The sequence below is a fragment of the Drosophila elegans genome, unplaced genomic scaffold (genome assembly GCF_018152505.1).
Source record: "Drosophila elegans isolate 14027-0461.03 unplaced genomic scaffold, ASM1815250v1 contig_814, whole genome shotgun sequence".
Lineage (NCBI taxonomy): Eukaryota > Metazoa > Arthropoda > Insecta > Diptera > Drosophilidae > Drosophila > Drosophila elegans.
The window spans coordinates 4,146,113-4,161,764 of NW_024546167.1; the positions used below are offsets into that span (position 1 = coordinate 4,146,113).

Consider the following 15,652-nt stretch of genomic DNA (forward strand, 5'->3'; position numbering starts at 1 on the left):
ATATTTTAGCAGTTTAACAAGCTCACATCTCGTCTACTTATCTAAAGCCATCTTTCAACTCTTGACCCACCAAAGCAAACACGCTCAGATTTACGAAATCCAATCCAATCCCAACCCAAACAAAACAAAACCTGTAACACATAAAATAGATACAAACAGCCGTAATATAAATATTTATATTTTAAACCAAAAAAAATCTAAAATTATAAAAAATATATGCAAGCTTTAGCACGTTTCAGCTATAATCTAAAAAGAAGAAAAAGAACAGCCACAAATTTGTAATAAAATTTAGAAAAACTTTAATGATTGTTAAATCTTAAACGGCTTGGGCAAAGCTCGGATTGGTCAAGCTTACCGATGATAATTTATGCGTCTGGAACCAATAAGCTAAGCTGAATAAAAATGGTAACAAACCAACGTCACACAACGTCAGAGGTATTCTAGATAGAGGAAAAAGCACGCACAGCCCTGATTAAATATCCATTTCGTTTATGCTGACCTAGGAATACTCTATTTTCATTGGAATCCAAAGCGAAGAACGAGATTTTAAGTAGGAATTTGAAGAAATTCTGGAAAATCTTTCTGACCTTTTCGGGGAGTCTCAACTTCCGTTTAGCCAACGATTTGTGAATGGAATTTGCCAGCTCATTGAAAAGTGTATCGCAAAAACACACTGAGGGTGAGAAATGGCTCAGGTATCATCACATAATCAGGCACATAACTGCTTACCTCACAATTCGTCTTGTCACTTGATAAAGACCCCGCCGAAAAAGCCAAAAAGAAAATCCCCAACTTGGCATCGTAAAATATATAAAAAATTAATGCTAATAATAACAAATTCAACAGTTTCCTGCGGCTCAAATCACAATTTCGCCGTCTCCCTTGGCAGTTCTGCCGTTTCATGTCATTAGCGGACTCCAAAGTAAATATTTGACGAAGACAAACGAACCTCCGCCGCGCAGCAACTTCATCATCCCATAACCCGTTCTCCCCGAAATAAAGCGGAAAAATAATAATAATAATAATAAAAAGCAAGTGACGATCATTTTGAGGGCATTGAGGGCGTTCCTTATTTTTTTCTTTTGTCTGCAGAAGATCGGTCCCCTCTTGTTTCAGTATGAGATGAGTTTGGGAGTTGAGTAAACCGATCGGGCTCGTCTTTTCGTTTTTTTCGCTGACTGTGACATTTTTGTCACATGAACTTGCCTTTCCGCCGCCGCCGCGATCTCAGATATCCTCGAGCATGGTTAACTTGAAGTTTACTTTATGTACTCGCCATATTCCGTCAGCGTTTTTCGCTGCGAAGATCACTTCTCTGCCATAATTGAACCGATCGACCGCGTTTTGTTATGGTCCCTGATTTTTTGTTGCCGACGTGTAGTACGTTTTCATAATTTGATCTTTTGACAGATCAAAGATCGCTGCTTGAACTTAAGGTTAATCACTGACCGCAGCACCACAATATGGCTTGCTGTTGTTACTGCTTAAGTTCGCTATTTGTTTGATTCGAGCCGCCACATGAAATCATATTTCTCCATAAAGCATCCACTTTGTCTGTCCCAGCTTCCACAGATGATCGAGTGCCGATCTGGGCGCCCACACTCGATCGCATGTGTGCCTATATTGCTGTGGCTGGTGCTGTGTGCCTGTGTTAATGATCGCAAATGTCGTGATTTTAGTCGAGTGGGTTGAGTGAGGTGCTGAACTTTAATTAAACGCGAACCGAAATGTGTTTTTTCACATTCTGAACTTTGAAACATCAACTGCAACCGGGCAAATGAATTGCAGTCGCTCAGAGATCGGTTAATCAACAGATGGCCTTATATGTCCTATGGGGGTTAATAAGACTTCACGAGCTCAAGGAAACCTTCAAAAATTGACACACATTAGAAACGTTAAAAAGTATTGTGATTTATATGAAAAGAATTCTTGGCTTTTCCATTTAAAATAAGCATATGTGTCTTGCCTTTCGTCAATATTTTCTAAGGAATATTTACAAAGGCATTTATTCAAATGAAACTCAATATTAGAGCAACACCTTTGGGCCAAAAACATTTTGTTGCTAAATATTGCTCGTTGTTATTACCAATATCTTTCCGCCAGACAATACTTTCACCGACTTGGTTATTTGGTTCTTCCCTAGTTGAAATTGACATTAAATGGTTTTAATATTTATTAAGATTAAAGAAGTCAAAAATTATTTAGCAACAACTGTCAATGGCCTGACTATTAGAAAACGAATTTATTTTAGGTTAATGGCTAGGTTAATGGACATCAAATCAAAATTAATCTATGGGAGCCTTATGCGTTCATGATAACTTAAGGGTTTGAGAGTATATTACAACTAAATTAGAACGTTACAAAAAAGGTATAAACTAAAAACATATTCCACTTAGAAGATTATCCAAATAACTCAATGAGCCATGGGCCAAAAACAGTTGGACATTACTGCCCACAAACTTTAACTGAATCACAAAGGTTTAGAACCACTAAATTAAAAAAAAAGAAAACAAAGGCAAAATCGAAAAAGCAAGGCCAACGAATAGGTAAAAAGAAAGAGTGCAAGGCGCATAAAAAAATGTTGTAATCAAAAATGCAAAATGCAAATAAATGCAGCTAAGAGTACACACACACGCACTCACTTACGAAAAACTGTAGCAAAAACGGCAAGCGGAGATAAAACAACAACAAGTGTTTAGTTGGGGGTGGGAAAGGGCGCGGGGAAGGTGAGTGCGCTTATCAGGCCCAAAAGCAAACGCAAACAAGTAAAAATAAAAAACAGCAACAACCACAAACGCCGGATATGAGCGCCACTTAAAAACTGTAAAAACAATGAACAAGCAACAAGTGCCCGAGACGACTACACTGAAAACAAAGCAGTGCAACCACAAAACACAGGTCAAATAGATCAAGATATTCCTTGTTCATGTAAGATAACATTATAAATTGTTGCTATTTTCAACTGAATGGCATTATCGCTTGGAAATTTGAATTTAAGTGCGTTAACATATTTGGTCCAAAATGAATTGTAAAATAACTAAATTGACTATAATTTTAACATATACATTTTTCTGTGTAGAACGGCAGATAGAGCCAGAGAGGATTGTAAACGGACCCGCGGAGAGAGCGTTAAATTTGCACTTACCGTTCCGCAGAGAGTCACTGGCGAAAAACAACAATATCTACAAGAGGAGACAGGTAGCCGTTTCACAGGCAGGCCAATTAATGAAAGCGACAAAATGGCAAATAATACTTTGGAAAATGTCCAAGGCATGACCATAAAGGCCAAGCGATGTACAGGTGGACCCGGCGCAAAGCGTTTACATTCACAATTTAATTTAGAACAATTCGTTGTGATTGGTTTACGATACATTTTTAAAATAAATATCATTTGCAAATGTATTTTAACATAATAAAGTATTGGGTTCTAACTGTCAAAATACATAAAAATTTCAACAATAAAATACCTACAAATATCAGTCACTCTGTTAAGACTTCACAGTAGAAATGTGGGGGAGTAGCAAATAAAACGCACAAAGGGAACGCCGGAGATCGGGAGAGAATGGAGCACCGAAGAGAGCCGGAGGTGGACCGAAACAGTTAGCCACTAATTGCAAGCATGCGTCGCCACAGCTTTTGTCACCCGCAGATGTAAGTGTAATTGCAAGTGTAATTGTAATTGTGCCTGTAGTGGCGGTTGCGGCTCAATCAAATGTCTCTGCATTTACAGTTGCTGCGGTGGACATTTGCTGAATCATTTGTTTATGGCCGAATCAAGAGTGTGTTTATATTAATTACCGTTTTAAGCTGCCTCCCTGTTTGTTTTCCTCTGCTGCTGCTGCTTCTTCCACGCTGGAATTTGAAATTCTTTGCTGTCAAACACTTCAATGAAAACTTTTATGTGGAGCAATTGATAAAGCCGCTCACGCACACACTGACACTGGGCTGCCGGACTCTACGCACACACGCACGCGCTTTGGCATTTGTACGTTAATTTAAGTACAATAATTCACTGGCACTTGTCGTATCGTCGCTGGTTTTCTGCGGCTGGTATGCAATTAAACAAACATTTCGATCTGTCTGTATTTCTCCTGCAGGCGCAACAACAAAATCCATCGATCGCCGCGTTTTGATTAATTGTTTAAATTACGTTTGTTATTATTGTTTGGCTGGGCCACGAAAAGCTTCCGCATCGAACCGCACTCGAGAGCTTTGGAAAAATAACTGTGCAGCAGCAACTGATCAATCGACTTTTGGGGCCTCACTGTTCTCTTTCTTTACCACTCTCTACCACTCTCCCGCTCTCTCTCTCGCGCTGGGAGCGATAAGTGGGGATTACAACAACAAATCTGGTTGTATGAATGAATTTCATTTGGCACGCTCTGCTTTAAGAGATCTGGACAGGGAAGCGGCGCTCTTAAGATTTACTCTTTATTGTGTAGCAGGTTATTTCTGCTGAGTGATTATTATCATTATGAAGTGATCTGATTTGCTGCTGATATTAAGGCAAGACCGGTCAATAATTACACTGGCTAACAAAAGCAAAAGTTTGTTTAAAAAGGGTTGAAATATAGGCAATGGTGGAATTTAACTTACATAGCCTGTTATACAGTTTATACTTAAAGTATTTTAAAATCGTTTTAAGCAATATCACATACAAAAAATAACATTTATAAAATAATAACAGTAAATGCCATGTTTCTTTCATACAACATTTTAATTTTCCACCTTCTATAGCTCTCGAGACAGAGATTTGGACTAAAAACCAATAATATATATATAGTGTATATATATTTGTTAATATTTTAAAGTATATTTGTTTGCCTGCGAAGAATCCATACGATTTGTAACCCAGTGTAATTATAGTTTTTACAAGATTCATTTCAGCAGAGGAAGATTAAAACGCGCTTTAAATAATGATATGGTATGTGATTAAAACAAGAGCGAATCGTGTTTCCGATGGGATCATCACAGATCCCCATTAGGACGACAAGATGGAGGTATCTTCCAGAAGAGACACAATGTATGAGGTGATAATTCACTTGTACGTCACCCGCTCGCATTTGCATTTGCATTTGCCATTCGATCCCATCCCAGTCCACTAACTACGGTTATCCTCAATCAGCTAATTTATTTCCCTGGAAAATATCGCCCCCACATGGAATGAAGGCGAACGATTTTCCCTGCCAAAGGGGCTCCACCTTCATTCAAATGGGGGAAACCAAACAATTAAGCAAACAAAACGACAGCAACCACGGCTGCAGTATCCAACTGCAGATCCAGCTCCCACTTCAGCTCCAACTCGCCAGCCCCGACTCTTGATAGCCCCTCCAGATAGAAACTGTCAAACAAAACAAACTACACGATAGAAACCAAACAAAGCGAGGCTTCCAAAGTGTGCTGCGTTTTAGTACCCGGTACATGAGGGGTATAATATCGTCTACATTTTGTAAAAGTAAGTTGAGTCAGCTTAAATGCACTTATTTTAAAATAGTACTACCTAATCATTTATCATATTAAGACAGAAATTCATTTTTTTTTCATTTTTAGTTATTTATAATTTATTTTAGTTCTTAAAGCTATTTTTTAATATTTCTAACCTTTCAAAAATGTTTAAAATTGCAGACTGAATTTCTACAATCGGTTTTTTTTAACTTGCCATTGGATAATATCAACAGGTATCTAATTGTCGAAATGCCTAGATCCAGCGTATTAGCTTGTTTATTGTTGCCCTGCCTTTGTCTTTTGTTTTTGCATGGCAAATGGAAGACTAAGTACAAGGAAAGGCGTCAATGACGACCGACGAAGAGGACCGACTTCGACCTTCGCCGGCTATGCTAGCAGCAACAACAACGACCCATCAAAAAGGAAGTTTAAAATGAAAAAAAAAAACACTACAAAAAATCGAAGCCCCAAAGAAAAGGACAGAGAGATGCATCGAATATAAATTAACTGCCATGAACGAGGTAATGGAGTAACAATAACAAGAATAACAGTGGCAACAGAGAGAGAAATGTTGCACCCTCTTTAAAAATATCCCAATAATAATTAAAAATCTAAGGAAATGTTTGCATTTAAAACTCAAAAAGCGTTACCTCTGTTGCTAATTTTTATATTAAATTAATATGTAAAGCAATAGTTTTATACAACTAATAATTTTTTTTTAAATTAAAATTTATTAAATATACAAAACTTTGTATAAGTTTAATGATATATTTTAGAAAATAATATTGAAACAAAATCATCTAGAAATATGATAAAGGTATTCTTCAGTTTTTTAGCCAGTTTGAATTTTTGTTGCAAATTATTTAAGTTTTATTTGTTCGCTTAAAAATTTATTAACAAATTTTTAGGCAAATTTACTATAATTTTTAGTGCACTGGCGAGAAAAGCAGTAACAATGAAGGCTGCACAGAAAGTCAGAAAACAAAACGACAAAGCGGCAATGCTGGTGGGCGTGTACCGCTCCCCATCCGCCCACCACTGCCCCGCCCCCTTGCCCCCGCCGAGGTGCAAGCCAAGTGCAATCTATGCCAGCGATCGACCAAGTACAAATGGTTAGGAGATGCAACAGTAACAGCGAAAACGGCAACAGCCACAATAGCTGCCGAGGTCAAACAGCAATCAATAAAGGTCAGCGACTACCGCCAGGGCACGCCTGAGTGCCTACCGTCAATGCCGGATTGCTGGATTGTCTGTCGTTTTGCCGGATTGTCGGATCATCGGGGGGATGTGGGGCTTGTGGTGGCAGAAGAGGTGGAGAACCAGCTCCCAGCCCACACCCAATCCCAATCCCACTCCCTCCCCTTTTCCAGTCACTTGCCCATTCATGCGGCCCACGATGAAGATGCTTTATGTTGCAAATTGAAAGCTGGACATCCAATCGACTGAAGAAGAACAAGACCAGCCCGTTGCAAGGGGGGCAAGGGGCGGCAGGAAGGTGGGAAAGAGAAGGCAGGCCGACAAATGTAGACAGTTGCGACTGCGCAGACGCAGCAGCAGCAAAAGCTTAAGAAGCTGAAGAAACCGCGTCAGAAGCCAACAGAAGTGGGAGCGAGAAGGAGCTAAACGATTGGAGGGAGAAAAGCACACTGATGGAAAATCGATTAACCCTTTGGTTCCCATTTTAGTGGCTCGATATTGATTCAAAAGCTTATATATCAAAGCCCCCGTTAGCTTACCATTTTATTATAAATAATAAAAGAATTCGAGGCTCTTGAAACGTTTTTTTGCCATTTTGTGGTTTTAAAACATGTCAATAAATTACGAACTGGTAAATTTTTTTTAAATATGATGCATAGACTCCATTTCTTTTTGGATCGGTTAACATACAAACCATCAAATAGTTGATATTTGTTCAATTTTTATTATGTTAATGTTATTTAATAGTCTAGACTGTTAATAAAACGTTTATCAATTATATCATTCAACCTCTTATTTCAAAGGCGCCTTTAAAGGCAAATCAGGAAAATTGTTACCTATTTTCACGCAAAAACAATTCAATTAATGTAACAAATGCGATTCAATTAAATATTGTAGTATTCAAAACTCTGTCTAAGGACTTTTAAAATACTATTTAAGATTAACTTTTAAGGGTAATGTTCCCTTTTTTTACTTTTGATACGCCTTAAAAAATTTTAAAAAGATTAAATGACATTTTTTTAGTCGAATGAAAATAGCAGTTCCTATTTTCTTGCAATTTTCCCATTTTCCTTGAATTATTTATTTATATACTAAAGCATCTATTTGCATTTCCTCGAACAGAACCCCCTTGAGATCTCTTGGGTTAATTAGCTAAATGGCGGATGTCGATGGCTGTGGCATTAGGCGTATGTTTCTTGGCTATTCCCTGGCTGCCCCCTGGCTGTGGATGCCCACCAACCGACCGGCGACCGGCGACCTGTCCCGCCCCGTCCGCCACGTCACCGCCCCCGCAGCTGCGACTTGGGCTTCGGCTTTTGAGGCCGTGGCCACAGCTCCTGCAGCTAAAGCCGCGTCTAAAACCGATGATGATGATGATGATGATGATGTTGATGCTACCAAGTGGCCTCTGCCACTGCCTCTGCCTCTGTCTTTGCGGATGCATCTTCTGTTGGCGGCTGCCTGGTATTGCTATCTGCCTCGCCGTGGCATCCACAAGATATTTTTAATGGCCCAGCTTCCTTTTTGCAGATGCTCTGCTACTCTGCTACTCGGCTACTTTGCTTCTGCTCTTTTTGTTGGTCCGATTTTTGTGAATGAAGTTGTTTTAGATACTCTCGCACAGGCACACACACACATTCGCTGAGGGAGAAGTAGCACCATTATCGCACTGACATGTCTGCTGGATGTCGCGGCTGCCCACCACCACCCCCTTTAAGGCAGCCCACCTCCTGCCGCCCACTTGGCGGTGTGTGTCACCTGTTGATGGATTTCGTTGTTTGATTAACATGAAATGGCATCGCATCCAATCCCAGCCGATCTTGATGCCTTGCCTCGAATGAAGTGGATTGGAGTCGCATTTGCAGTCGCAGTCGCCGACTCTAAGTGACTCCGTGCCAGTCGGATCGAATCGAATCGCCTGGCGGATAGTTAGCCAAATGTCCGAGATTGATGAGGTGGATGGGTTAAGTGATGGCTCCGAGTGGAATGGCCAAGGAAATTGTGGGTTTTGATGGATTTCAAAGTACTCAATCCTTTGCAGCGTTTATCTAAATAGCCGGCAACCTTTAAGACCATTCGTAAAATTATTTAGGCATTTATGCAATTCAATTGGCGATTGAACGCCAAAAACAGTTTATTATTTAATTTTGAAATGCATTTAAATAAGTTATGTATAAAATGCTTTAAAATCTCAGGGAGTTTATAAAACTCTATTAGCAACCATACATAAGCCCGGTGTATATAACGTAGGTATATTTTATTACATTCGAAGTTTGAATTAGCTACAACTTGCTTTTTCCTTATGAGGCAGAATCATACATCTTTAATAAAGATTAAGCTTTATTCTGATCTATTTAAAAAAAAATTAAATTCTATTTTTCTATTCTTACAAATCGAGCCACGTCTAGTTCATAATCAAATTTTTAACTATCGAATATTATATCGTTGTAAAATCCCAGAATTCATTTTCCAACAAAAGTGCAGACGTTTGTTGGTAATAAAAGGTAGGTAAAACCAGGTAAGCCAGTAACACATGCCATCATTATAAAGTACTTAGAGGTCACACCATATATGCTACCTGTGTGACATTTTGTGGCTATAAATTCCCCTTGCCCGTCACTACTGCAACACATTGAGATCACAACTGCCAAGCAGTCAAGATGTCGAGCTCTAAAATTGCCCTCCTTATCCTGGTCATTGTTTGTTTGGTCCTCATCGCCTGGGCTCGACCCCGGTCCCGATCATCGATATACAACGAGGTCACATCCCTGCCGGCGGAGCGGAGGATGAGCAACGAAATAATGGACCAGATATCGCCCTTGAGGAGGCCACACAAGCGAAACTTCTTCCTGAAGAAGCGCCCTTTCGTCGGCTCCAAGATGATGATGTCCCGGAGTCCATTCCTCGATCGTTTCTACAGTGATCTTCAGCCCGAGATCGCTGCCGGTGGAGCCAACTACTTTGGCAATGAAGTCATGCCACTGCCCACCTACGAAATCCTGGAACCAGAATCTTTGTTTTAGCAAAAGAAGAACAAAGGAATTTCTGTCTAAACTAAGTTTAATCAAGTTCATGATAGTCCTTACGTAATCGAATTAAATACAATTTAATTTTAATACTGACATTTCTTTAAAATAAAGAATGAAAATAATTATTTGTGTTAACAATTTCAATAAAAAAAATTTTTTTTTGTAATTTTAAAAATAAAAAATAAATAAAAGCCTTATGAATTAATTCGTTTGATTATTTGGGTACTGCATTAAGTACAAATCTAGTGATTAGATTGGTGACTTCTTTATTTAGACCAGTGCATTATATTAAAGAAAAATGGTCTCAAACTCTCAAGTTACACATAAAACTCTAAAAAAACGACTTAGACAATAAAATATTTCTCTTTCATTTTGCTCACCTGCAACACCTTTGTCAGCGATCCCCAGCGGGTCTGGTGGCTTCAGCTAATCGAAGCCAACAGCTCCGAGGGACGAACCCATTCTGCTAACAACAATCAACACTCAAATCAACAACAATCTGAACAAACTACAACAACATAATCAACGCCAGCCTCCCAATCCGAAGGCAACAACAAAACGCTTAAATACGCAACGGCGAGAAGGGGAGGCCGAAAAAAAAAAATAAAAGAATCAAGAAGGTGCATCCCAAATGCCATGTAGGAATCCATGTAGGAACATCGGGTTGCCGTGTGTATCTGTGAGTGGCCATATCCCCAAGGAATGAATGTTTCTGGTTGTCGTTCTGGCCAGAGGACAAATCTATAAGGCCAGAGGCAGAGCGCGGACCGAACGCAACAAGTGTTCCAAATCAAAACGGAAGCACAGCCAGGCCAAGCCGCTCCTTTATGCCACATATGTACATGGCTTTTTGGTTCGACATGGCAAAAGCATTTGGAAAATGTAATTTACAACGCTCCGCGCGGAGCAGCAACCACTCCACACACACGCACACACACACACACACACACACATATTCGCCCGGAGAACTGGTCAACTTTGGTCGGTCTCGGTCGCATCAAGAGCCACTCAACCTCAAAGTTGAACGGCATCGGCATCACCTGCCACCGATCTCACACCGCTCTCACAGCCACCGATTCGCCAGTGAATCGCGCTCGAATGAAATCCAAGTAGTTAAAAAAATGGAAACAGGAGCCCCAGGCAGGATACGAGTGATCGAGTTGGATATACCCTATAGGAATGACTTTTAAATTATTACTCCTTCTGTATAAAAGACTAAAAACCTTATTCCTGTCTTTACTCGAATTTGCCACAGAAAACTATACGTTTTTAAAATCACTTATTAGTGTGCCTAAAAGTAGGCAGTAAAAATACTACGTAGTCTTTAGGAATGAATTTATAGTAATTTCGATTAAAAATTAAATTGTTACATACTTTTAGACGCCCTTCTGGATTTTAATATCTTTGGTAATATTTGTGTTGTGTAAGAAAAACTATTCCAAACAACATCGTTTTATTTATTTCCCACATTTTTCATAGCTCGAATTAATTTTATTTCCTATCAGATAGCCCCGTCCATCTAATGAAACAGGGTATACTAAAAAAAGTGCTTAAATAAGAAGAACAAGTGAGCGCGGATTTTAATTTTAACCTTTTTGTTCTCGTTTCTCCACTCCTCCTCGATGGCTTCTGTGCGCTTAACTTTTCCTGGCTGCTGCTGCAGCTTTTTTTCCGTTTTTAATTTGCTGCAGCGCTTCATAGAGCATTTTTCATTAAATTCCTGAATTAAGGCATTCCTCCGTGGCCTCCCATTGGACGCTGGTCATGTTCTGAAATAAGAGCAACATAGCAACATGGCCACATAGCTACATTGTCCAAGACGACATGGTGACGACGACGCTGGCGATGGCCAAGTAATGGCCAAGGTGGTAGTTTAGGCCATGGCCATGTGGCTATGTCCAGCCAGGAGCCACGAAACCGACTACCGGTTACGTTGGGAGTTCGAAAGCCATTTGGATCACACGTGAAAAAATAGTTCTCTACGTTAATTGGTTTTATTTTCAATTTGCCAGGCAACCAAAAACATACAACTAGTATAATCCTGCAAGCATGATAATTATAACAAATTGATGTTTCAATTACCTTTAATTACTTATTTCATGATTGGTATTTTGGTTTCAAAACACTTAAACTTTAAGTTATAGGTATTGTATTTATGGAAATTAAATTCGCAGTGCAGTAAGTTGTCCCAAGTTGTTTGGTATTTCATATTTCTTTGGTTGCTATTGGTGCATCTGCCCTTTTTGGGAATCTTATGATGGGGGGGCATTGCAACTACTGAGAGTCACGATTGAATTCTCTCATAGCCAAAAATTAAGTCAGTGTCAAAAGTGTTTTATGATGCCCGAATATATTTCGATGACACTCAATTTGGGATTATGATGTGTTAGAAAATTGCATAGATGTCACTTTTGTTGTCTTTTTTTTGAACATCTATAACATGGGAAAAAAAGTACTAACAATAAACATTCTTATGTATAAATATTATTCTTTTCTCTTTTTAAATGGAATATAAATGATAGTATTTTATTTTGGCATATTTACAATAAAAACTGCTCTTATTTGTTATAGTTGAGTCACCGACATAGTGATTAACTTTCCTTATTTCCAAACTTTCACTGTTGCCAACTCAAATCAATATCGGCTGCTTTAGAGTTCCATGATATTGGGCCAGAACAAATCCATGTTCAGATTCCCTTCCTGAGATCACAACCAGGCCCAGCTGGCATCCAGCACAATTCACTTAAGGCCACCGCCTCAGCTGGCCCCATCCCTGAATCCAGAGCATTTTTCTAACTTCCTTTTACCAATAGAACAAAACCAGCACAAAGCGCCGCAGATAAAGTGGTATGACAACGAGCTGAAGGAGATCACCGGGTGGAGATCGGCAAGATCGGGTAGCTGGAGCTTGAGCTGGAGCTGGAGTTGGAGTTGGAGTAAGAGCCAACCGGTGGCGACCCAAAGCTATGCGAGCAAAGAAACAGGCGCGAGATCAAGCCAGGTGAAGTCAAGTTCGAGTCACCGGGCTGTTTGGGCTGCTTGGGCCGCCTATTGCCTATTGCCTATTGCCGGTTGCCGGTTGCATAGTTGACCAGATCGGGACAGGCGAGAGCAGGCGATCCCAAGACTTGCCACTCCATTGGCCAGAGATGAGCACCGTTCGTGACTGGGAGATTACGGATGGGTCAGCATGGCAGGTCGTTTTTGTAAAATTAAAAATAAAGAATACAGTTTATTAATTAGGGTCCTCACTTAATCATTTTGTTTATCACTAAATCAATTTATTTCACTTAATTAAAGTATTTAATCTTATAGGCTTACAACTTTTACTCAAGTTAAAAGCTCTTTGGTCTGACAGATTTGTTAATTGGTTATATAACAAAGGTACACTGCTAAAAAATTCCACGAAATGTGAAATTAAAAATCTATCCGATTTCATTATAATACCATTTATTAATATTAATAAATAAAAACACTATATTACAAAATAATTCTCCGAATGTTCAACTATTTACTTAATTCCATAAAAAAGGACAAATTTGATAAAAAAAATAGAAATAACAATAATGTGTTGGTCGTCTATAAGTGCTGCTTAAAAACTTTTGAAACCTAAGTTTTTCTCATTGAAGGATAAACCGCTTAAGTTGTATAAAAATTATAATTTGCATTCATTCAATAATTTCCCATATATGGTTTTTTAACTGGTTATCGAGACGTTTAACCGAAATCGACCGACTATTTCTTAATAAATGCCCCGAATTTCTGGGTTGGAAGATAAAGTGAGTTTTTACTGAAGATCTCACTTATAGCTTGGATTTGGAAAAAAATTGATGTTATTTATTGTTTAGCTTTCAAATTGATTTGATTCGTTACTGCCTTTAAAAATATAGGTTTAGTCCCGAAAATACCATTAACTAAGTAGTATTTATTGTATAACAGAAACTATTTTTAAAATGTTTAAACAAATTGTTTGCAATATTGACGGAATTTGCAATATAGTTACTTTCGTTACAACCATGTGTTAACAATATTTTAAAAGTTATAAGTGATAAAATATACAACATTTCAGTCAAATGAAGCGGAGTCAGTAGTAAATTTTGAGTTCTTAATATTTGTATCCCGTGTATCGTGTCACGCAACCAGCTCCATTTTGAGCCACCAACTAGATACAGATATGCGCGGCGAGCGCGACGACGACTGCGACTGCGCAGGCGCAGCCAGCGGCCTTTGGAAACTGGCAACTGGCAACTGGCGACTGCGCGGTTGCAGATACACTTTAGGGGCATGACATGACTCGCATACGAATTATTATAAACGATCTGGCGCAAAAACTAACAAGCGATGGGGCCGGGACTGAACTGGACTGGAATGGTCTGTACCCTGTGTGCTGTGCGCTGTGCTCTGTGCTCTGTGGGATGTGGATGAATGTGGAGGCAGAGGTGGCTGTGGCGGCCAAATGGGCGGCAAGGTGACGGCAACTGGGCAAAGGGGGTGGCAGGAGGGGGGAGGGAGGCGGTAGAGCGACGGACGAGTTATGGTGGCCAATTGCAAAGTTAATGGAGTTTGGCTACTCCAGCAGTGAAAGACCAGATGGAGCAGGAGGGGAGGGGGGCAGAATCGGGATCGGGATCGGGATGCTGGGTGACTTGAGCGGATGCTGGCCGAGAAGAGATACAGCTACTGGTTGGCGACTCGGCCAAGATTGAACTTAATTTTGCACAAATGCAATTTATAGAAAATTGTTGCCACTTGTTTTCACGTTGATGGCACTCGGGCCGGGCCGAGTAGATCAACGGGCGGGGAGATAATAAATGCAGGTAGCCATTGGATTCCTGGATTCTCGCTGCTGCCGCTGCTGTTGCCGTTGCTGCTGCCGTTGCTGCTGCCCGATGCCTGCAGCTTGGCCATTATTTAAATTTTTCCCCCTACCCATCCCATCGCTTTTTGCAAAAATTAACAATTAAAATGTCTAATGGTAAAAAGAGTGAGGCAAGGGATCATAAAAGGTAGCTTCGCCCTGTGACTCCTTCTCGGAACTTCCACTCATCAGTCGAGGCAATTAGTTTTCCCTTTTTGTATCTGGTCCAGTGTGCTCATCTGGGTAATTCGCTTAGGATCGCAGACCTCGAGCAGAGGAAGTGGAAATGGTCGAATGGATTAGCACGGAATGGTTTATTGGCGCGACGCGGCCATAAAATCGCGTCCTAATCCATCAGCGCAGCCTGGAATCCGCTGGAGGGTAAGGAAGGAAGGGTCTCGAAATGCCAGGTAATCGATACATCACGGACACGGACACCTCGAGCTATAAAATCCAGCAGTGCAGCCCTTCAGTCAAACAGTCTTGATTCCACGCAGCATTTGTCACATTATGCTAATCGTTCGCTATCTAATTGCCCTGGTCTTCTCCGTTTTCATGGTGGCCACATCGCTGAAGATCGAGGAGCGCTATCGACGGTGCAATGGCTACAAGATATCCACCCCGGATCGGTTGGTCATCAAAATGGAGCGACGTGGCGGCAAGTGCCAGTCCAAGAACCTGGAGAAGAGGCGTTTACACATCTGAGCAATCAAACCAAAAAAAATGTAATAGGAAAGCGAGGACCTTAGGGCCCAAAAAATTAGTGATAAAGAATTCAGACTCTATTCCTCGAAAAATTAAAGAATACTGCCTCAGAGGCAACAGACTATTTTAAGCTAAGTCAAAACAGAAGCCCAAGTTGTATTTTCATAAAATATTAAATGTGATTAAAATTTACTAAGATACCTCTGTCTATTCACCATTATTGCTAAGCAAAAATAAAAAATATTAATAAAAAAGTAATAAAAATAATTATAATAAACTCTTATAATAAAGTTTTTAAAAGCTCAGCATATTGTAGTTTAAGTAAACGTACAAATATATTAATATTACACATTTTTTTAATTTTATAAATAAAATAAATTAAACGAATTGGTAACAAACCAGAGTTGTTGTTTTAAAT

The 15,652-nt window shown here is 39.7% G+C and overlaps 3 protein-coding genes and 1 long non-coding RNA gene across 7 annotated transcripts in view; 3 read left to right on the forward strand and 1 right to left on the reverse strand.

The window, feature by feature from the left end:
• The window catches only part of LOC108134499 (pneumococcal serine-rich repeat protein), a 64,450-nt gene extending 60,544 nt beyond the window's left edge, over positions 1-3,906 (reverse strand). The window contains exon 1 of one of the 2 annotated variants that reach the window (XM_017254825.2): positions 3,799-3,906. The gene's annotated coding sequence lies outside the window, so the exon portion shown is untranslated. The remainder of the gene's footprint in view (positions 1-3,798) is intronic. The other variant, XM_017254823.2, reaches the window with a different exon arrangement.
• LOC108134503 lies at positions 3,110-7,150 on the forward strand. Of its 3 annotated transcripts, none has more exons than XR_005977908.1 (6): positions 3,110-3,651; positions 3,731-3,985; positions 4,098-5,455; positions 5,626-5,678; positions 5,770-5,966; positions 6,354-7,150. It is a non-coding gene; the product is annotated as an uncharacterized LOC108134503 (long non-coding RNA). The 3 variants fall into 3 exon arrangements; XR_005977909.1 differs by having other exon boundaries at positions 4,098-5,044; positions 5,126-5,455; positions 5,626-5,966; XR_005977907.1 differs by having other exon boundaries at positions 5,626-5,966.
• Positions 7,151-9,302: 2,152 nt separating this feature from the next.
• On the forward strand, positions 9,303-9,665 carry LOC108134488. The gene has a single exon (XM_017254806.1). The coding sequence runs from the start codon at positions 9,303-9,305 to the stop codon at positions 9,663-9,665; it is 363 nt and encodes a 120-aa protein (XP_017110295.1).
• A 5,374-nt stretch (positions 9,666-15,039) lies between these two features.
• LOC108150740 lies at positions 15,040-15,234 on the forward strand. Its single transcript, XM_017279043.1, has one exon. It carries the CDS (start codon positions 15,040-15,042, stop codon positions 15,232-15,234), a length of 195 nt encoding a protein of 64 aa, XP_017134532.1.
• Positions 15,235-15,652: the final 418 nt, after the last annotated feature.

Excerpts from the sequence above, each read along its gene's own strand:
- LOC108134488 (XM_017254806.1), top strand. The coding sequence starts at position 9,303 with ATGTCGAGCTCTAAAATTGCCCTCCTTATCCTGGTCATTGTTTGTTTG.
- LOC108150740 (XM_017279043.1), top strand. The coding sequence starts at position 15,040 with ATGCTAATCGTTCGCTATCTAATTGCCCTGGTCTTCTCCGTTTTCATG.